The 23,625-nt window shown below is 44.1% G+C and overlaps 1 protein-coding gene across 3 annotated transcripts in view; it reads right to left on the bottom strand.

The window, feature by feature from the left end:
* Positions 1-23,625, bottom strand: part of GAB3 (GRB2 associated binding protein 3) — a 275,833-nt gene that overhangs the window by 17,230 nt on the left and 234,978 nt on the right. For all 3 annotated transcript variants that reach the window (XM_063937261.1, XM_063937263.1, XM_063937262.1), the window contains exon 8: positions 15,950-16,052. In XM_063937261.1, coding sequence (XP_063793331.1) covers positions 15,950-16,052 — 103 coding nt within the window. The remainder of the gene's footprint in view (positions 1-15,949; positions 16,053-23,625) is intronic.

The raw sequence follows: 23,625 nt of genomic DNA, 5'->3' as shown, positions 1-23,625 counted from the left end.
ATGCGATATATGTGCTTACATGCCTTTATGGTTTGTATTACGTGGGCCAAACCCAGTGCCAATTAAAGGAGAGAATGGCACAGCACAGATCGGCAATAAGGGCTTCCCTGGAGACGGGCACCAGCAATCAACCTGATTCCCTGACACTAAACAATTAGGGCCAGTGTGCCCATAACCAGAGTGATGAGGGGCCAGATACACTAAGTAGGTTGCTTCATCATGAAGTGAGTAAAAATAATAATATTAATACAAAATTAAAATATAAACAAAATCAACAGTACATTAAATAATACATTCAATAAGTATTATGATCATATTAACCTGCTGACACGAACAAAAAGAGTAACGTGACAGTTTTAGGTCCATTAGATTAATTACAAAAATATTAAGACTCGCAGTTGTAAGATTTTTATCATTGGTTTTTAACATGGGTTTTGAGATATACAGTGGGGATCGAAAGTTTGGGCACCCCAGGCAAAAATTCATTTTTAATGTGCAAAAAGAAGCCAAAGAAAGATGGAAAAATCTCCAAAAGGCATTAAATTACAGATTAGACATTCTTATAACATGTCAAAAAAAGTTTGATTTTATTTCCATCATTTACACTTTCAAAAGAACAGAAAACAAAAAATGGCATCTGCAAAAGTTTGGGCACCCTGCAGAGTTAATACCTTGTACTGCCCCCTTTGGCAAGTATCACAGCTTGTAAACGCTTTTTGTAGCCAGCCAAGAGTCTTTCAATTCTTGTTTGAGGTATCTTCGCCCATTGGCCCTCATTCCGAGTTGTTCGCTCGCAAGCTGCTTTTAGCAGCTTTGCACACGCTAAGCCGCCGCCTACTGGGAGTGAATCTTAGCTTATCAAAATTGCGAACGAAAGATTCGCAATATTGCGAAAAGACTTCTCTGTGCAGTTTCTGAGTAGCTTGAGACTTACTCTGCCAGTGCGATCAGTTCAGTGCTTGTCGTTCCTGGTTTGACGTCACAAACACACCCAGCGTTCGCCCAGACACTCCTCCGTTTCTCCAGCCACTCCTGCGTTTTTCCCAGAAACGGTAGCGTTTTTTCACACACTCCCATAAAACGGCCAGTTTCCGCCCAGAAACACCCACTTCCTGTCAATCACATTACGATCACCAGAACGAAGAAAAAACCTCGTTATGCCGTGAGTAAAATTCCTAACTGCATAGCAAATTTACTTGGCGCAGTCGCACTGCGGACATTGCGCATGCGCATTAGCGACTAATCGCTCCGTTGCGAGAAAAAAATAACGAGCGAACAACTCGGAATGACCCCCATTCTTCCTTACAAAAGTCTTCCAGTTCTTTGAGATTCCTGGGCTGTCTGTGACGCACTGCTCTTTTAAGGTCTATCCATAGATTTTCAATTATGTTGAGGTCAGGAGATTGTGAAGGCCATGGCAAAACCTTCAGTTTACGCCTCTTGATGTAATCCACCGTGAATTTTGAGGTGTGTTTAGGATCATTATCCATTTGTAGAAGCCAGCCTCTCTTTAACTTCAGCTTTTTCACAGATGGCCTCAAGTTAGCGTCCAAAATTTGCTGGAATCTTATTGAATCCATTTTTCCTTCTACTCGTGAAATGTTCCCTGTGCCACTGGCTGCAATACAACCCCAAAGCATGATTGATCCACCCCCATGCTTAACAGTTGGACAGAGGTTCTTTTCATTAAATTCTGTGCCCTTCCTTCTCCAAACGTACCTTTGCTCATTCCGGCCAAAAAGTTCTATTTTAACCTCATTGGTCCACAGAACTTTATTCCAAAATGCATCAGGCTTGTCTATATGTTCATTTGCAAACTTCAAACGATGATTTTTGTGGTGAGGTAGAAGAGGTTTTCTTCTGATGACTCTTCCATGAAGACCATATTTGTACAAGTATCTCTTTATAGTGGAATAGTGTACCACAACTCCAGTGTCTGCCAGATCTTCCTGGAGGGATCGTGCAGTCAAACGTGGATTTTGACTTGCTTTTCTCACAATCCTGCGAGCTGTTCTGTCTGATATTTTTCTTGGTCTTCCAGATCTTGCTTTAACTTCCACTGTTCCTGATGACTGCCATTTCTTAATTACATTCCGAACAGAGGATATGGGCATCTGATAATGCTTTACTATCTTCTTATAGCCTTCTCCTGCTTTGTGAGCATCAACTATTCTCAGTTTCAGTGTTCTACACAACTGCTTAGAGGAACCCATGGTGCTGACTGTTGGAGCAAGGTCAGATGAGTCTGGGCTTTTAAAACCTTTGAGATTAACATCACCTGGTCGTTCCAGACGATGATTGAGAACAATCCATGACACTGCCAGGTCTCAGCTGTCCAAAGGGGGCAATACAAGGTATTAACTCTGCAGGGTGCCCAAACTTTTGCAGACGCCATTTTTTGTTTTCTGTTCTTCTGATAGTGTAAATGATGGAAATAAAATCAAACTTTTTTTGACACGTTATAAGAATGTCTAATCTGTAATTTGATGCCTTTTGGAGATTTTTCCATCTTTCCTTGGCTTCTTTTTGCACATTAAAATTATTTTTTGCCTGGGGTGCCCAAACTTTCGATCCCCACTGTACATGTTTTTCACTGTAGCATATGTGTATTATAAATTGTTGACCTTGGGACATGTGGCGGGGGTGACACAGGATATGGGAGGGGTGACACAGGACATGAACACAAGAGGGGGGAAGGGGGAGGAGGGACACAGGACCTCGGGACATGGAGGTAGGTGACACAGACCTGGGGACATCGGAGAGGAAGGCAGCAGGGGCGGGGATGCAGGATCCTGCATATGCCGGCAGTCCAGTATATGCAGAGGGGAGATTGTCTCCTCACCTCAGTTTCTCCTCCTCTGCCCGGCGACTATCCTGTGGTGTGGAGGCGGCTCCAGTGAGGCGCTGTTTGGTAATCTGGTGGTTGACGCTGGCAAAAATTAATGAGCTGACAGCACGGGCCTGGTACAGTTCCTGCGCATGCATCATGACGCCAGCAGGGAACGAGGAAGTCCGGGTGATGCGCTGTCCTCCTCTCTCTCTGGCGCCTGCCAGTCAGCTCTGCGAGTGTGTCCTCTACACCTGGAGCTGACTGATCCACACTGATCTAGAAGAGGGATGTCTCTCTTTCAGAGACATCTTTAATTTTTCCCTGAGGCAGCCTTAGCGGGCCGCCCTTCAGGTGCCTCCGCCGCGCCATGAGCCAATCAAAGCTCATGGTCTAGCAGTCAATCAGCTGCTGCCGGTCCGCGAGCTCTGAGTGGCTGACCGACAGCTAGCACCACATTTGAAATAGCCGCGCACCCTTACAGCCCGGCACCCTGCACGGCCTCTCATCTCAAACGTGCCTGGAGCTGGCACTGCATGGCAGGCAGCTTTGACAACCTACTGGGAGTTCTAAACAGCAAAAGCCTTGTCTTAATAGAAGTACCCAGCTGGGAACAATAGACTAATTAATGAGGAAACATAAAAAGGGAAAACGGACTATTGAGTACATTGGTCTTGAAAAAGTCCCAGTGCATTGTGGGACGAAACGCGTTGACGCTGCTATCTTCCCATCACTACTCCACAGGCACCTGCTACCTAATCCAACACCAAAAAACTATAGGAGAACGATCACCACTGCCTGCTAATTATTAAACAACTTTATCCAGGCATGCATCAGTGATAGCTTGGCCTCCAGCTATGAAGACATCAAAAGTTAACCGTGGCTGGAGGCAGCATCACTTACGGAGCACCTGCAAACCACTCTCTGCTTGAACTGAGGCACCCACAGTGGTGAGTGCTTCACCATCGGGCATTGGAGCACCGGGGAATGGCCGCAGTTGGAAGCAGCACTTTGTACACACTGCCTGGCTGGATTGAGGCGCCTGTAGCGGTGAGCGCTTCACCATCGGGCAACGGAGCACCGGGAAACGCCCGCTGCAGCCCTCGACATATAGTGTCTATACAGGAGCTTGAAGTGGGCATGCAGGTAATATACATTGCCGCTCATAGACTGACTGCACCATTGGAAATAAGGCTCCTGTTAATTAGTGAGAGAGAATCCACTGGCAATATCCCTAGAGATATCGTGGTTGCAGAGAACACAATATAAACCGTCCAGAGGGGTAACTATACACTTAAGGCATACAAGCTAATCGAATACAAATCGTATGAATACAAATAGCAGGGATGCCGGCATTTTTGTCATCATTTACTTTATATATACCCTGTTTTATGCTTCAACTAACCAGCTCCTATAATATCATTGCTGGTTTAATAAGAAACGGTTACATATTAATTTGTATAATGTGCCTGGAGAAGTTTGTAGCAAAAAGCTAAATCAGAGCCTGTGGAGGGAGTATAACAATATAACAAAATTACTTACCATCAGAACTGTGAATGTATTCATGTTTGTATCTTTTGTGTATTTTTAAATAATCGGGCATTTACAAGAGAAAATACATCTATTCTCTATAGCCTAACTGCCCAATATATTAACTTATGTTTGTATGTTTTGTCTGATATTTTATTAAATATTGTTGAACTAACCATGAGTTTCCCATCCATTTATTGGAAGCCACGCAGCCAATCATAATTGATATTGTGTATTATTTTATATAATAATACATTTATAGATAACAATAATATTTTTATCCACTAAGTGCAGTAATTCCACCTATTCACTGTCACACGCCATGGGCGGCGTTCGCCGCGCTTACCCCTGCGTGCCTGCTGGTCTGTGTTGCGGCCTCCGCCTTCCGTGGTCCACGGGCTCCGGCGTCTGGCTGGCGCGGCTCCTGGCGGTTCCCCGGGGCAGGGGCGCCGCCATGACACCCGGCATCACGTGGGCGGGGAGCGGGTGACGCCATCGGACTGTTCCGCCAATCCAGCGGAGGCGGGAGATTCAAAGGCAGACGCCGGGCAGAGCCTCGGCGCCTGAGTATCGTCTTTTCCTCTGAAGTGGATGCCAGTGCTTCTGTTCTCGGCGGATCTCTCTGCAGCATACCCCAGTGTCTCCGGCATTTCCAGGTGTCAGTTGTTGCACAGTTTCCAGCGTTCCCAGCCGCTGCTGGGTTCCACTGCGCTCCAGTCGCCGGTGCTTCTTGGAGTCAGCGTGGGCTGCGGGTTAAACGTCGCTCTCAAATTATACAAGTCCTCAGTGTTTTTAACCCTCGCTCCCAAGTTATACAAGTCCTCAGTGTCTTTAACCCTCGCTCTCAAGTTGTACAAATCCTCAGTGTCTTTAACCATCGAAATCAAGTTCTTCAAATCATCAGTGTCTTTAACCACCGCTCTCAAGTTCTTCAAATCATCATTGTCTTTAACCACCGCTCTCAAGTTCTTTAAATCATCAGTGTCTTTAACCACCGCTCTCAAGTTCTTCAAATCATCAGTGTCTTTAACCACCGCTCTCAAGTTCTTCAAATCATTAGTGTCTTGAACCACCACTCTCAAGTTCTTCAAATCAGTGTCTTTAACCACCGCTCTCAAGTTCTTTAAATCATCAGTGTCTTTAACCACCGCTCTCAAGATTCTTCAAATTATCAGTGTCTTTTAACCACCGCTCTCAAGTTCTTCAGTCACCAGTATCTTTTACCATCACTCACAAGTACTTTCTGGACATTTCTCCATATGCTCCTTCTCTGTTATGTGACATTGTGTTGCCCTCTTCCTGCAATAAAGTCTTTTAATATTTTCACCAAGCTTTACTGTATGAGGAAGACCTATATCAAGCCATCCCTGTTCCGACCCAACTGTGGTTCCTCTCCCCTACCATCGGGAGAACCCCCGAGTTCACAACACCCCCAACCTAGGTCAGTGACAGTATACTCAGGCCTCATGGACCCGGGGGATCGGAGCACAGAGGCAAGTACCATCCAGGACTTGATTTCTCGAGTACAAAGTCAGGAAGCAGCATAGGGCCAGGTGATGCATTATCTCCAGGAATTATCTGGTCGGCTGGATCAAATTCAGACTTCTCTGGCTTCAGTAGTACCGTTCTCAGCTCCAGTACCCGTTCCAGTGGTTGTCTCTAGTAATGTTCCATCCTCCTCTCGAACCAGGTCACGCCTTCAGCTCCCTACTCCTTCTCGCTATAATGGGAATCCAAAGAATTGCCGTGGTTTTCTCAATCAGTGCGAGGTACATTTTGAACTGCTTTCACATAACTTCCCTACTGATCTGTCCAAGGTGGCATACATTATTTCTTTGGAGGGTTCAGCGTTGGATTGGGTGTCTCCATTATGGGAGCGATCTGATCCATTGGTTTCTAGTTACACCAATTTCATTACGTCATTCCGGAGGATCTTTGATGAGCCTGGCAGGACGTCCGCTGCCTCTGCAGACTTGCTTCGTGTCCGACAAGGCTCTCGTTCAGTGGGACAGTATGTGATTAATTTTCAGACCATAGCCTCAGAACTGCGCTGGAATAATGATGCTCTTCGGGCTGCCTTTTGGAACGGGCTCTCCGATCGTCTAAAGGACGAGTTGGTCACTAGAGATTTGCCGGATTCTTTAGAACAGTTGATCTCGCTCTGTGTAAAGGTGGATCTTCGCATGCAGGAACGAGGTGGCGAACGTAGTCGGTCAGATCGATCAAGGGTCCGATCTCTTCCGTCTAAGCAGACGGTTATTCCAAGTCCTGATGAACCCATGCAGATTAATCGATCTCGGCTGTCCCCAGAGGAACATCAGCGTCGTCGTGAGGGTAGACTCTGCCTCTACTGTGGAGCCGCGGATCATTTTCTCAAGTTTTGCAAGTCTCGCCCGGGAAACGGGCAGTCCTAGCTTGTTCTGAAGGAGTCGAGCTAGGGGTTTATTCTAAACCTTCTCCGCCAGTGGACTGTTTACTCTCCGTGTCTCTGTTTTCCGGGTCAGTAGCCAAACCCGTTAAGGCTCTGCTGGACTCAGGGGCTGCAGGGAATTTTATTTCCCTTTCCTGTGCCCAGGATCTTGGTTTTCAGTTACGGTCGGTCGAACGACCTATTACGTTGACTGCTATCAATGGTACCCAAATTTCTAACGGTCTGATTTCAAGTTGTACAGTACCAATCAAACTGCAAGTGGGAGCTCTGCATCAAGAACACCTGGAATTTCTAGTGATTCGGGAGATGCCCCACGATCTGGTTCTTGGCCTTCCTTGGCTCAAACTTCACAACCCTCACGTCGACTGGAGTTCGACACAGATAACATCTTGGAGTGCTTTTTGTCATTCGAATTGTCTCACCCCTGTCTATCCACTCCGTGTGTCTTCCAAGTCAGATGAAGGGCTCATTCCGGAGGCCTATCGGGAGTTTTCTGACGTGTTCTCGGAGCAAGCGGCCGATCAGCTACCACCGCATAGACCCTTGGACTGCCCCATTGAGCTCATTCCGGTGAAAATGCCACCTCGGGGTTGCACTTATCCCTTATCATTAGAGAGAGACCCAAGCTATGTCGGACTATATCAAGTCTAATCTGCAGAAAGGATTCATCCGCCCCTCTACCTCCCCGGCGGGGGGCAGGTTTCTTTTTTGTGAAGAAAAAGGACGGAGAGCTGAGACCATGTATTGACTATCGTGGTCTAAATGATGTCACCATTAAGAATAAGTATCCTTTGCCACTCATTACGGAGCTTTTTGATAGAGTTCGCGGAGCCCGAGTTTTCACCAAGCTTGATTTAAGGGGAGCTTATAATTTGATACGTATTCGACAGGGGGACGAATGGAAGACGGCCTTCAATACCAGGGATGGGCATTACGAGTATCTGGTAATGCCGTTTGGCCTCAGCAACGCCCCTGCCGTCTTCCAGGGATTCATTAATGAAGTCTTTCGGGATATGATATACCTAAGTGTAGTGGTATATTTGGATGACATTCTGATATTTTCTAAAAATCTCACAGAGCACAGAATACAGGTCAAGGAGGTACTTCTTCGATTGCGAGAGAATCATCTTTATGGCAAGATTTCCAAATGTACTTTTGAGGTTCCTTCTATTCCATTTCTTGGTTACATCATTTCGGGCACGGAGCTTCGTATGGATCCAGAGAAACTCACTGCCATCCGGGACTGGACTCAGCCTCTTTCCTTGAAAGCGGTACAATGATTTCTGGGTTTTGCAAATTACTACCGGAAATTCATAAAGGGATTTTCTACCATCGTGGCACCTATTACTGCCCTGACCAAGAAGGGTTCTGACCCAAGTCATTGGTCCTCCGAAGCTGTAGTAGCGTTCGCTCAGTTAAAGGCAGCCTTTATGTCTGCTCAAGTACTTCAACAACCAAATTTTTCAAAACCATTCTTTTTGGAAGTTGATGCCTCCACGGTAGGCATAGGTGCCGTGCTTTCGCAGTACGCTCCAGATGGGAAGTTACATCCATGTGGTTTCCATTCTCGCAAATTCTCTCCTGCGGAACAGAATTACACCATTGGAGACAAAGAGCTTTTGGCAATAAAATCTGCCTTGGAGGAATGGAGATATCTTTTGGAAGGTGCTAAACACCTAATTACAATTTTCACTGATCATAAGAATTTGCTGTACCTCAAGTCGGCCCAGTGCTTGAATCCCCGTCAGGCTAGATGGGCGCTCTTCTTTACTCAGTTTTCGTTTGTTATTAAGTACTGGGCCAGGACTTTTAACACCAAGGCTGATGCTTTATCCCGTTCCTTAACAGCTTCGGATGAGGAGAATTCCGTTGAGAAGGCTTTGATTCTCAGTCCAGTTTCTATGTCAGCGGCTCCCACCGCTCTGGACCCTCCTCCTGGGAGAATGTCTGTGCCAGCTAAATTTCGACCAAGGTTGTTGCAGTGGGCTCATATTTCCAAGTTTTCCGGTCACCCTGGAGTTCAAAAGATGTGGGAGTTTCTACGAAGGTCTTACTCGTGGGACACTATGAAGAAGGATATTCAAGATTGTCAACTCATGTCCTCAGCATAAAATTCTTCGTTTGCCTCCTGCGGGGTTGTTGCATCCACTGTCCATTCCTCAGAGGCCTTGGACCCATATCTCTATGGACTTTGTCACCGAATTGCCCCTCTCCAAGGGTCACAATACTGTCTGGGTAATTATCGACCGTTTCTCTAAGATGGCACATTTCGTACCTTTGACCGGGTTACCATCAGCTCCCAAGTTGGCGTTGTTATTTATCCGAGAACATTTCCGCCTGCACGGCTTACCTCAGGAAATCGTCTCTGACCGGGGGGTACAATTCACTGCAAGATTCTGGAGAGCTCTCTGTGCGGCCTTACAAATAAAACTCAAGTTTTCATCCGCTTACCATCCACAAACCAATGGGCAAACTGAACGCGTCAATCAAGATTTAGAGACTTTTCTCCGTGTTTATCTCTCTCCCTCGCAAGATGATTGGGTGGAACTGTTGCCATGGGCCGAGTTTGCCCACAATCATCTGTACCACTCTTCGACTGGTGAGTCCCCATTTTTCATTAATTATGGGTTCCATCCTCAAGTTCCTGAATTACCCATTTGTCCTCCGGAGGATGTTCCTGCTGCAGCCTCTACTCTTCGACACTTCAGACAAATTTGGAGTCGAGTTCATGCTAATCTCAAGAGAGTCTCCGGCCGCTATAAGTTCTTTGCGGATAGGAAGCGACGAGCAGCTCCCCAATACAAGGTTGGTGACAGGGTATGGCTCTCAACCCGCAACCTCCGGTTAAGGGTGCCCACTATGAAGTTCGCCCCAAAGTTTATTGGTCCTTACCCCGTGTTACAAGTTCTGAACCCGGTTGTCTGCAAATTGGGATTGCCCTCCCACCTCCGGATACCAAACTCCTTTCATGTCTCTCTCCTTCACCCCCTTATTTTAAACCGGTTCCATTTAAAATCCCCGAGGCCAACCTCTGCTGAGTCTGAAGCTGGAACGGACTTTGAAATCAAAGCTATTCTCGACTCTCGTTATCTTCACAAGAATCCACAGTATTTGGTGGAGTGGAAAGGTTTTGGCCCCTGAGGAGAGGAGCTGGGTCAAGGCTACTGAAGTTATGGCTCCCCGACTGGTGCGGATTTTCCATTCCAGACATCCAACAAAACCTGGAAAGTGTCCGGGGGCCACTCCTGGAGGAGGGGGTACTGTCACATGGGCGGCGTTCGTCGCGCTTACCTCTGCGTGCCTGCTGGTCTGTGTTGCGGCCTCTGCCTTCGGTGGTCCACGGGCTCCGGCATCTGGCTGGCGCGTGTCCCGGCGGTTCCCCGGGGCAGGGGCGCCGCCATGACACCCGGCATCACGTGGGCGGGGAGCGGGTGACGCCATCGGACTGTTCCGCCAATCCAGCGGAGGCAGGAGATTCAAAGGCTGACGCCGGGCAGAGCCTCGGCGCCTGAGTATCGTCTTTTCCTCTGAAGTGGATGCCAGTGCTTCTGTTCTCGGCGGATCTCTCTGCAGCATACCCCAGTGTCTCCGGCATTTCCAGGTGTCAGTTGTTGCACAGCTTCCAGCGTTCCCAGCCGCTGCTGGGTTCCACTGTGCTCCAGTCGCTGGTGCTTCTTGGAGTCAGCGTGGGCTGCGGGTTAAACGTCGCTCTCAAATTATACAAGTCCTCAGTGTCTTTAACCCTCGCTCCCAAGTTATACAAGTCCTCAGTGTCTTTAACCCTCGCTCTCAAGTTATACAAGTCCTCAGTGTCTTTAACCACCGCTCTCAAGTTCTTCAAATCATCAGTGTCTTTAACCACCGCTCTCAAGTTCTTCAAATCATCAGTGTCTTTAACCACCGCTCTCAAGTTCTTCAAATCATTAGTGTCTTTAACCACCGTTCTCAAGTTCTTCAAATCATCAGTGTCTTTTAACCACCGCTCTCAAGTTCTTCAGTCACCAGTATCTTTTACCATCACTCACAAGTACTTTCTGGACATTTCTCCATACGCTCCTTCTCTGTTATGTGACATTGTGTTGCCCTCTTCCTGCAATAAAGTCCTTTAATATTTTCACCAAGCTTTACTGTCAGAGTCCTGTATGAGGAAGACCTATATCAAGCCATCCCTGTTCCAACCCAACTGTGGTTCCTCTCCCCTACCATCGGGAGAACCCCCGAGTTCACAACACCCCCAACCTAGGTCAGTGACATTCACTTTTATGTTTGTCATTTGGGGTCCTAAAAAAACCCTTTTAATTACTTGCAGCTACGGTGAAAATATATCTACATATTATATATATACATGAATCCCAGCAAGCGGCGGCACTCAGTGACTTGTCACAGCAGGCAAGATACAAAATGTGTGTTTAACCCATCACTCTATCCCCAACGTTTCGGGGCCATGGCACCCCTTTTTTTCAAGGTGAGATAACCTACAACAAGGGCCAGATATATCTGGAAGCCCTGCCCTTCATTAGACTTCTTCATTTTCTTGCAGTATGATCTCGATGTAAGACTATTTGCATGATATCCAAATGGAACATTCATAAAATTCCACTGATTATCCTTCTCACCTCTCATGTGACCCTGTGATGTAGTAAAATTTCCAGTCTGACAACCATAGGTCACCAGCTGCTCACTGTTTCCTCCCATCTCTGAATGATTCTCAGACTGATTTTCATGGGTGGACTCTAGATGTCTCCTAAAATGATTTACTCACAGCTTATTTGGTCAATAAAATGGATACTTAAATTATATCTGGAACTTGTGTTATGCAAATACTACTGTGTATAGTAAATCATAATTGATCACTATTCTATCTGTATTTTATAAATAAAGGGGCACTGGGATTTGGGAGGGAGGTAAAAATTACCAGAGCCCGATGCACTGTAGGAATGTAAACCCCAAAGCAGTGCAGCCCCCTTCCATTGGCCACACCCAGTAACCTCATACCCAGGGCCTGCACAATGTCTCCTGGTAGTCCTGCATGAATAACAGGAGCTAATAATGCAAACAATTAGCATTTCTGTATAATGCTTGAATGTCACCAACATAAGGTTTGAGGTTAAGGTGCAAACACACTCCTGGGGACTTTCATGGGAATATTTTCTATGATTCCTAATGAGTTCAGTGCATACACTGTACAGTGTGTCAGTTCAACGTTCCTGGTTATACACAAATCAATACATTTCTAGCAGTAAAGAATTAATAGGAGCTAAATGAGTAAAATGCAGAGATAGATTTAGACCTCATTGGACTTTAGGCAAGATACCTGATTGCCCCCCCCCCCTCCTTTTTTATTTATTTATAATGTCAAAGTATGTAAATCAGCATTTACAATAAATACACAATAAGATTATTTTTTTGTGCTAAGTGGGACGTGGGCAGGCCTGCCTTACATTACAGAAAACAATATAACACATTGTAGGAAAAAAATAATACACAATGGTACCCAACAAGAAAAAAAACACTTTGGCCACCGCAAATACACATTGGCCCCCATAGGAACCAATAAAACATATTGGCCCCCAACAGGAAAAAAAACCTGGCCCCTGACAGGAAAAAACCCAAACACACTATATATTATACCAGCTGCTGTGATTACATACATGTAATACCACTAAAGGTGCCCTTCACATTACACTGCCCAGGGAGGACATCATTTTATATTAGCTGTGTATCCCTTCACTTTACACCAGTAATATAGCAGCAAACATGTCCCTTATTTTACACCCACATAGTGCCTAATAAAAATGATTCATAGAAGGATACTCATCATGTTATATCATACAGATTTGGATCACCTTATAAGAACAGAAATAATCAACACATTACAGTATATTGGTAGAGATCCCAATAACATGAGTAATTCATGTTGACAGCTTAAGGGGTAATGTGAGAAAGCAAACATAAAGCATACCTCCCAAATGTCCTGATTTCAGCGAGACAGTCCCGCTATTCGGACACTTGGAACGTTTTGCAGAGCCACAGTAATGAAGCTCAGTGCAGTATTAGTGAATTAATACTCGTCTGAGTCCTGTTTCTATGGGGGTAAATCCGAGTTGATCGCAGCAGCAAATTTGTTAGCAGTTGGGCAAAACTATGTGCACTGCAGGGGGGCAGATATAACATGTGCAGAGAGAGTTAGATTTGGGTGGGTTATTTTGTTTCTGTGCAGGGTAAATGCTGGCTGCTTTATTTTTACACTGCAATTTAGATTTCAGTTTGAACACACCACACCCAAATCTAACTCTCTCTGCACATGTTTGCACATGGTTTTGCCCAACTGCTAACAAATTTGATGCTGCGATCAACTTGGAATTACCCCCTAAGCCTCTGTAAAACATTTAATCAGAAGCCAGCCCTTGTGATGAATCATGGACAGGCCGGATTTTGGGACCCACTGGGCCCTAGGCAGGCACCTAGGTTGCCTTAGGAGAAATCCAGCCTGGTAAAAAGCAATTTACAATAATACAATACAATATTCTGTTCAGACACAGTATGCCAGTTGAAGATGCGAGTGTATCATGTTGCAGCGCATTAGGTGAAGGCGTCCAGGGTTGTTTTTAATGTTTCAATCAAACTTGCTCAATATGCAGTTACTCGCAAACTCACTCCAAATACATTGTTATTACAACAACTCATTACTGCAGTACTCTTCATTTCAGTTTATATATTGCTGATTGTTGTTAATAGTATAGTCATTATATATAAATACCTTTGCTAACTTTTTGAGATAACAGCCAGCACATTATGACAATATTCAGCTGGATTGCACAGGGAATGTATGTATCTGCATGTAAATGCTAATATGACATAACATACTATTTTGAGATCTTTGCTATAATTAAGGGGAGACAGATGGTGAAAACAGCAGGATAATTAACCCATTGTAGAAATGCAAAAACAAAATGTACAGAACTATCATGTTGTTTATATGGTATGCAAATATAATGGAAATCCAAATGTACACGCAGATGGCTATGAACTATTCTATGAGCATATTTATAGTTGAGAAATAATAATAGAAAGTATTATTCAAGATCTTGATTAGCAAGTAATGAAAATCAGCAGTAATTTACAGCTTTAAAAACTATATAGCTTTCTGTAAAGAACTAGTATAATGTAATTCCATTTAAAGCATACAGTACTTACCAACTTTTGTCCACCCTTTCGGGAGGTTCTATGAGGGTCAGGGTAAGACATCAGTGGCGTTTTATGATGTGGCACTACTAACTGTGTCATCATGGTCCTTCCCCCTGCATCTGTAGTCTGCAAATTTTGGCAATCCGTCATGGGGTAAGGAACAGCAATGACGCGATTCATAGCGAATCACGTCATCAAGCCACCAGTTCTGCCCACTTCACAGAAATGTGGGAGAGTTGCCTTCTTTCCAGGGAGCTGCGAGAACTCCACTCAAATTTGTGAGTCTCCCGGAAATTTTGGGAGAGTAGTGACCAATTAGATATCAGCCTTCAACAGGTTTCTGTTGTCAGGCTAATGAAAGTTAATTCCTGATTAACCCATAGCAGACTTACACTATATGGACAAAAGTATTTGGCCACACCTGTTAATTATTGAATTCAGGTGTTTCAAACAGACCTGTTGCCACAGGTGTATAAAATAAAGCATTCCACTTGTAAACATTTGTGACACAAAATGGGTCGTTCTGAAGAGCACAGTGACTTCACGCGTGGTACTGTGATAGGATGCCACCCTTGCAATAAGACGGTTAGTGAAGTTTCATTCCTGCTGGATATTCCACGGTCAACTGTAAGTGATATTATTAGAAAGTGGAAGCGTTTAGGAACAACAGCAACTCAGCCATGAAGCGGAAGAACATGTAAAATAGCAGAGCGGGGTCAGCGACTGCTAAGGCGTCTGGTGCATAAAAGTCGCCAACTCTCTGCTGATTCTATAGCTGAAGAGTTCAGAACTTCCATTGGCATTAATGTAAACACAAAATCTGTGCGGCGGGAGCTTAATGGAATGGGTTTTCATGGCCAAGCAGCTATATGCAAGCCTCACATCACCAAGTCCAATTCCAAGTATCGGATGGAGTGGTGTAAAGCACACTGATACTGGACTGTGAAGCAGTAGAAACATGTTCTGTGGAGTGATAACTCATGCTTCTCTGTTAGGCAGCCAGATGGGAGAGTCTGGGTTTGGCAGATGCCAGGAGAACGTTACCTGCCTGACTGATTTATTACAACTGTGAAGTTTGGTAGAGAAGGGATAATGGTATGGGGCTGTGTTCCAGGGTTTTGGCTAGGCCCCTTATCTCCAGTGAAGGGCAATCTTAATGCTTCAGCATACTAAGACATTTTGGACAATACTATGCTTCCAACTTTATGGCAACAGTTTGGGGAAGGTCCTTTTCTATTCCAACATGACTGTGCCCAGTGAACAAAGCAAGGACTATAAAGACATGGTATGATGACTTTGCTGTGAAAGGACTTGACTGGCCCGCACAGAGACATAACCTCAACCCCATCAAGCACCTTTGTGTTGAACTGGAACGGAGATTGCGAGCCAGGCCTATTCGTCCAACATCAGTACCTGACCTCATAAATGCTCTACAGAATGAAGGGGCACAAATTCCCACAGAAACACTCCACACTTTTTCAATACGAGTGGAAGCTGTTATAGCTGCAAAAGGGGGACCAACTCCATATTAAAGTATATGTACTTGAATATAATGTCATGACCATCCCTGTTGGTGTAATGGTCAGATGTCCGAATACTTTTGCCCATATAGTGATGTGTGTTTCACTTCCTCTTTGCACTGTTTTATTAAACAGTCCCTTTGTGTTGCATTCATGGTGAAACTGACTATACAGCCTTGTCTTAAGTAGCATAATAACAAATAATATTAATAATAAGTAATTTTATTTTATTTAGAGGCTGACACTAGTGATCATACTTTCCCTGGAGGTCACTTGGAAACTGTGCCTCATGAATATGAATATTGTAATGTTACTAACACATGGATAAAGTGTACTATATTTATAAAAACAACCCTATTCTTCCTCTACAATAACACAAGGCAATATCCTCTGTACACCCTCTCAGACACTCTCCTGCGTGTTACACAGCCAGTGTATGCTTAAGACAATTACCATTGCAGTATAGAACTCCTCCTCTTCTCCTGAGACAGAACTGGCAAAGATATGTGCTGAGCTAATACATTCACTTTCTGGGGAGATAAAGCTGGTCCGATTGCTAGGAAGAAAAACATGGAAGAGGTCAGACAAGCATGATACAGATGCTCTGAAATACAGCCAACTCCTGACATTGCACATATGTCCTATAAACATGCCCTTCTTCTGCTGCCCTTGTAGAAACAACAGTATGCAAGGGAGATGAGCGCTGGCAAACAGCAGGAATCAGTCTTCACCACAATATGCATTTAGATGGTGAACACTCACCTATAAAGTCATTGAGACAAATGAGTTTATGAAGATTGTCCACCCCGTATAAAACACGGCAGACATGATATGTCTGTCTAGAATGTGGCGAGCAGCTGTGTCCTTATATAATATTTATTCACTTCTCTTCCAAATACTGTGTCTGATTCATACCTTAGTCTATTTCTCTACTCTATGTCATATTTGCTTTACGAGACACTGGAGGCTGCTTTACCGAGATGATCATTTTCCTGCCAATGTTTAGGTTTGCAGCTGTGCTGAAAACTGACGCACAAACTTCTGTGATATGATGTTTACTAAGCACTGATAGAAGATTAATAGAGATTTCACTGAAAGCAAAAGTCAGGCAAGGACTGTTACCAGCAACACTGACCTGCTGAGTTGCCATGAAGATGGGTGGGACCTTTATAGGGAGATGCTATTGCTTGCATTTAATGGAATTACAGATACTGTATGTGCTTGCTGAACGCGGGTGTGATTATTCGCAACTGCGATTCGTTTGCTGTGGCAAGTGTGCCCGCATAGTCGCACCTGCAATCCATAGAAAATGCATTATGCGATCGCAGTTATGATTATTCACTCCCGATCGTGGGTTGTCGCTGCCGCGATACGCGAGTACATACACATCGCGGCAAGGATGAGAAAGGACTCATCTGTACATTCTATTAGTTAACTTTGCAATTCCCTGATTCTAAGGCATATAACTACAATAATTACAGTGCAACAATTATTTACAGTGAAAAATGACACAAAATAACTTAGGGAGGATATTTTTAATATAAAGTCTGAAACAGGGAAGGGCCTACAGGCAGTAATGTGGTTGGTATGGTACTCCCTCTGAACTGTGTAATCTAGAACACAGGGACACCATTTAGCTTTGGGTCTCAGGGGCTTCCATATAGTGTGGCAGTAGTTAGAGAGAAGTGCCTTTTAACTGGTAGTTGACTGGAACCTTATGGGGAATCAAGCTATAAAGAGGTTAAATGTTTGTTGCAGTAATGCCAGATATTTTGTGAGTGTTACAGGAATGGTCCAGGATTGAAGGAATAGCTAAATCAATGCTACAGTCATGTCAGCTACTAACAATGGTAAACAGATAACAGTCAAGCAGACCTCCATTTATTAACAGTGTTATTTTATATATTAATATTTACCTATGTATCACAAGTATTCTTTGCAGTGCATGGCAATTGGAAAAAAAGACTATTGAAACAAGACTTGGGTATTAACAGACAAAGGACTGAATTCAATTAGTCACGAAAAGCCGTATTCGCGGGGGAAAAACGCGATTTTACTGCGAATCATGAAAAGTGCCTACTCAATTGTTGGTGAAAACAGATATGCAGTCATTTTACTGCTAACTTCAATTCAATACCTGAGCAGATGAAAAGTTGGGAAAAAATCCTTTTTGGGAAAAAACTTTGGGGCCCGATTCAGACCTGATCACTGTTGTGCAAAATCGCACAACGGCCGATTATTGAATGGCTGTGCATGTGTATGCACCGTAATGCGCAGGCACGTACCCAAACAGCGACAGGATGTTGCGAAAAGTTTGAAAGCACAAGCGTTCGCAAGGTGGCTGACAGAAAGCGGATGTTTGTGGGTGGCATCTGACCATTTTCTGGGAGTGTCAGGAAAAACACAGGAGTTCCCAAGCGTTTTCAGGGCGGATATGTGACGTCAGATCCGGACTCAAACAGCCTGTTTGTATCGTACTGTAGGAGTCCTAGGCTACGCACAGACTGGCAAAATCATTCAATGGTGAGCGAGTTGCGAACGGATTTGCAGCTGTCTGCTGTCTGGTGGAATTTTCACACGCCATACACATGCATTTGCACACTTGTATGGGGCAGGTTTTCACTCTCCCTGAGCGGTGACTATCTGATCGCAAATTTGCAGCACAGCGATCAGGTCTGAATTAGGCCCTTGGTTCAGAACCCCTGGAACATCCCCCTGAATGACTAAATAGGCACTTAAAAGTTTTTAATCATTTTTAATTGGCCACTATGGACAAGTCACTTTTGGGGTGAAAAAGTACAAAATGATGGAAATAGGGGTAGATACAAGGTATGGGACAGGTATACTGGGGTGCTTTATGAGTGGTACAAGTGTTTTTAGACTTGCAGGTGGGAGTAATTGGTCTGTTTACACTTTTTTTTTTAAAGTATCCTAAAATGGCCCAATTATTTACATTTTTATGTACTGCAAATGTAATTTTGGCACTTATTTTGCTAAAAAAAAAAATTGCTTTTAATATTTTTTTTTTTACATTTTTAGAAAAAAATGCACATAACAGCCATTTGACCCAAAATGTCTGTTACGTGCATTATGGGTTATTATTATAAAAGTACCAGAAATACTTTTATAATAACCAATAATAAACTTTTATACTGTTATCCAATGTTAGTTTTGCTTTCTTAGGGGTACAGGCAGATTTTTAAGAATTTTCCAATTGAATAGGCAAATTGTGGGAGTGTGCATACCCGCGAAAATCCTTTAATAGCCTTCGAGCTGCCGGAGGCTTGGGACTTTGTGCGAGTCTGCCCGTATTTTTAAAGCAGTAAATTTACAAGGCAAAACCAACATTTACCATCTTAGTCAGCGCAGTCTCTTTGGAGTGTTTGGAATGAAAACATGACTTACGATGAATCAACAGGTTGTGTGAGTAAAGGAAATATGTGCTGCGACTGTAGGCAAGCCTCTCAAGAACCTTGGAGGGGCATAGGAGTTGACATAATCTGCAATGGTGTTGGGTTGAAAAATGATGATAAACACAGGAGGCAGCAATCAACTGTGAGAGGATAAGGTATAATGGGCAAGTAGTAGAGTAGGAAGAAGATAGTAGTCTTCATTTGTGGGACCAAGAGAGAGAAGCGAATGTCTCCATGTGGGCAGGAAAAGAATTGAGCAGGATTATTGTTCAGGAAGACCATTTCATGTTGAATCTTTTTCTTTAAGTAAGAAGCAAGATCTTAGGTAATGATGGCTTGGGGTAGAGGGCCGAGAATAGACTCAGCTGAGATGAGATATTGGAAATATATTATTGGGCAGTGTCTAGTCTTAGATATGGTACATGGCAGTATATTGGCGGAAGTCATAAGAACTATGAGATGTATGTCACTAGCGTTCTACTCTGCAGGAGAGTCCTTTCTGTGTACTGTCCGGTTGATGGCTCTCTCCTGGTTCTCGTCGGTGACCTCCGTTGGCCCAGCAGCGCTGTTTGTGTGCTTGTCTCCTCTGACCTCACCTGGCCTGTCCGGGTGGAGTAATACGTACTGGGAGCCAGAGGACACCATTTTGGGTCTGCTGTGGTCTGTGGCCACTCCTAAGGCACCCTGTCTATATAACAATGTTAGTGTTGCAGCTGCATGGCTCCGATGTTTCCTGTTCCAGCAGCCACCTGCTTCTTTCTCCTGATGATCCTCCAGCATACCTGCAGTGGTGCCTGTGTCTGCTACCTGGCTGTCTCCTTTGTGGTGTCTGCTGGTGAGCTCTGGTCGTGTGCTAGCTGCCGCCATCTTGCCACTGAACTTCTTCACGGCTGGTGCTTTGAGTATCTCCTGAGGTGCGTTTCATATACTATACCTGATTATAGTGAAACTGTAGATCTCCATGGCTGTATATTTTAAGCATGGATGGCTCTCTGCAACAAATTATTTTAAGCTATTAATGCCTCTACTGGGACGCTTCTCCATAAGTTTGACAAAAAGCAAGTGGCTGTCCATTCTCCCTGTTATACTTCATGGACATTTTGTGACTGGATTGGGCCGGGCGTATATCCAATCTCTGAATCTGCAGTACTCGCAGTTACTACGTCAGATTATCTCTTGTATTTTTTCTTCCCAATGGATGTGATTATACCCGAGTTTAATAACTGCTTTACTTCTGGGTGCTTTGACATTGCTTCAGTTCTTCAAAACTTTCAATCCAATTGTGTGTGCAGAGAATACAATTTTGCTGTTTCAGTGTGCTGTATGCTCTCCTGTTTTTCCATGAATGAGCTGGGAAGGGACTGTTCTTCTAATTCCATCCTTTAAAGGGGCTGAGGCCTGGCCAGACTAGTCTTTTGTAATCCAGTCTCATGTCTCATTGTTGGGGATGCCTTTTCTATCTCCTTTTTAAAAATGTTTACATTTTTTCTTACTGCTGTGAATTTTAATCCTGTTAGTTTTTTGGCTTTTTTTTGTTATCCTTTGTACTATATGCCTGTTCGTGACATATTAATATTTTCCGTGTGGGGGGATTTCCACTTGTGTACAGTGCAGTGGGGCTGGGTCTAGCCCAGCTTAGGGTCATTCATTTATTGCCCTTGTCATTTCTATAGGGTTATTATCCTCTATTCGGGTGTTTGGGGTTGGGGGCTTTTAGGTAGTTTGGTGTAGGTGTGTGTGTGGGTGGGCGGGGGAAGGTTATGGGATCCAGGTATGGCTAGGTTGGGGTTTGGTTAAACAGGGTGGGGGGTTGTGGGGAGGTTTGCTTTGGGTGTATTTTTTTTTTTAATTTGTTTAGTTTTATTATGTTGACAGACATGGACTGTTTTCTTTTATACTATGGTATTTCTTTTGTGATATGCAGATATTATATTTTCGATTTGTACTGGTGATATATTTCTGTATTTTCTTTTGTCTCTTTACACCTCCTTGTCTTTAGGATCTGTAATCCCGAATGGTGCCTTCGGGCATTTGTTTTAATCCATTTTTTTTTATGATAAGAGGTTTTGTGAATATCCTGCTTTGTTTATTATTATTATTATCCTTTATTTATACGGCGCCACGAGGGATCCGCAGCGCCCATTACTGAGTACATAAATAAATGAGCAAAACTGCACTTACAGTTCAAGACAATATAGGACAAGTACGGAAAGCTAGAGGTCAGGTGCCAATAAAGGGAGTATGGTATATAATATAGTGTAAATAAGAGAAGAACAGGCACATGAGTGAAGAAGGACCTGCTCTTGCGAGCTTACAAAATTAAAACATGAAGGGCTAATAAATCGGGGAGACACAGAAGGGGTATACTGTGAGCGTAGACAAGAGGGTTTGGAGGAGAGTTGGCCGAGTTTGGTGAAGATGTTGGACTTGAGAGCCAGTTTGAAGTTTTGTAGAGAGGTGGAAAGTCAAATGGGGAAAGGCAGAGAATTCCAGAGATCGGGAGCAGCACGTGCAAAATCTTCTAGGTAGGAGTGGGAGGAGGTAATCAGTTGGCAGGAGAGGCGGTGTGCATTTGCAAAGCGAAGAGGATGGTGATAAATTATATTTGTGGTATAAAAACTGTAATTAGTTGGATGAAATAAATGGCTGTTGAGTGACATAGAATGGGTTAATGAAACTTCATGTATATTTAGCTGTTAGGAATTGAGTGCTATGTCTTTAAATTATGTTTAGAAAATCTAATCTGATGTCCTAGAATGGAAATATGCTTTGCAGGATGTAAAGGTTACTTTATCCTTGCTCACCCTAGTAGTCAAAAATATTCCGGACATGTCAAATGTATTGACGTATGTATGTCATATGGTATATACTATTTTAAAGAAAGTGTTGTGTGGTAAAATTATGTTTTTAAGCAAGACTGAAGGTATATATGGGTTGAGGCTGTAATGCTGGTGGTCAGGATCTCGGAAGTCAGCTCGCCACATGTTCTATTCCTACTCTATGGGAATAGCCCATGTTTGCCGGCATTGTAAATGGTCGGGATTCTGGCGTCGGTATCCTGACTGCCGGAATCCTGACCGCCAGTAAAGCCACTACATCCTGTAAATATACTGTGTGTTCTGTAGTATGAATCAGTCTTGTACAGAATACGGTTACGAGGCTCTGTGTGTACACACATGAATAAATGAAAAGGCAATTTCACACTTGCTGTCTAAAGAGTCTGCTTCAACAAGGGGTGGGAGTGTAAAGAGAGATTAGGTCAGAGATGTTAGAGGGAGAGGAGTGGGTGACTGTTTTGTTGGTGAGTGTGAGAAGCTTGAAATGGATTCTGAAGAGGAAGGGGAGCCAGTGAAGGTCCTGCAAGAGAGGGGAGGTGGATGTAGCATGTTTGGTGAAGACGATAATATGAGCAGCAGCATTGAGGATATTACTGTATGTCCTATCTATTTTTTGTATCATTATGCTGTACGTCACTGTCTATACCGCAATTAATGTTCATGCATGCTGTTTCTTTTCTTTTATTTGTTGGTTTTTGGGGGTTTTTATTCAAAAAATTAATAAAAAACACTCAATTAAAAAAAAAAAAAATCCAAGCTAAAGGCTGACCATGTACAATCATATTTACATCATATAAATGCCACTTGCTACAGGGTTGTTGCTAGGGTTTGATTAAGATGTGGAACTGTTAGATCAGGAACAAAGAATGTAGAAATTGGGGACAGAGGTTGTTGCAAAGTGGAAAGTTTGGGGAAATAGGTTAATATTTCTGTGGACATTTGGTATATTGAGGTGGTGGAGAACAACTTGATCAGACAATGAAAAAAATGCTCCCTGCCCTTTTCTGGAGTACCATGGGCTGATGATACAGTCCTCACAGTGGAGGTGTGACTAATCTAGGGATCGGACCTTGAAGCTCTGGACACCATGTGTTTTTCTCAGCTCTAGCTTTGAATGATTTCCTTCAGCGGCCCAGTTGTTTCCTCATCAGCTCCACGGCCCTAGGACAGTGATGGCTAACCTTGACACTCCAGCTGTTGTTGAACTACACATCCCAGCATGCCCTGCTACAGTTTTGCTATTTGGCCATGCTAAAACTGATGCAGGGCATGCTGGGATGTGTAGTTCAACAACAGCTGGAGTGTCAAGGTTAGCCATTACTGCCCTAGCAAGTGCCCTGTCTGATAGGACGAAGGAGGACCCCGGCTGTCTGGAATTCAGATGAAGAAAAGTGACGCAGAGTTTTAAGAACTAAGTGAAATGGTCATGTTGGCAGGCGTTGGTGTTATATTGTCTATGTGTGGGTATTCTACTTATATTTAATTATGTTGTTTTTCTCAATTACTGCTGGATGTCCGAGGAGCATTGAAGGGGCATGTGGGGTTGTCTGATAAGAATCAGTATGATATTCCGGCGGTCAGGAGACCGACGCCAGGATCCAGACAGCTAGAATGCCGGTGGCGAGCACAGCGTGTCCCCCCATGGGCTCGCCACGCTTTGGGCTCGGTGGGACCGGTTGTATTCCCCCTCGGGTGGTGGCGTGGACCACCACTTGAGTGGGGATTCCGGCCACCGGTCAGACTTTCATTGGGTGTCGGGATTCCAGAGCCGGTATCCTGACTGCCGGGATCCCGGCAGTTGGCAACTTAATTACCTCCCGTCTGATGGTATGTGGTGAAGTCTGAAGGGCACTGAAAAGGCATGAGGATTAAATAGGCA

Source organism: Pseudophryne corroboree, chromosome 8 (genome assembly GCF_028390025.1).
Source record: "Pseudophryne corroboree isolate aPseCor3 chromosome 8, aPseCor3.hap2, whole genome shotgun sequence".
Lineage (NCBI taxonomy): Eukaryota > Metazoa > Chordata > Amphibia > Anura > Myobatrachidae > Pseudophryne > Pseudophryne corroboree.
This window is presented reverse-complemented; position numbering and strand designations above follow the sequence as displayed.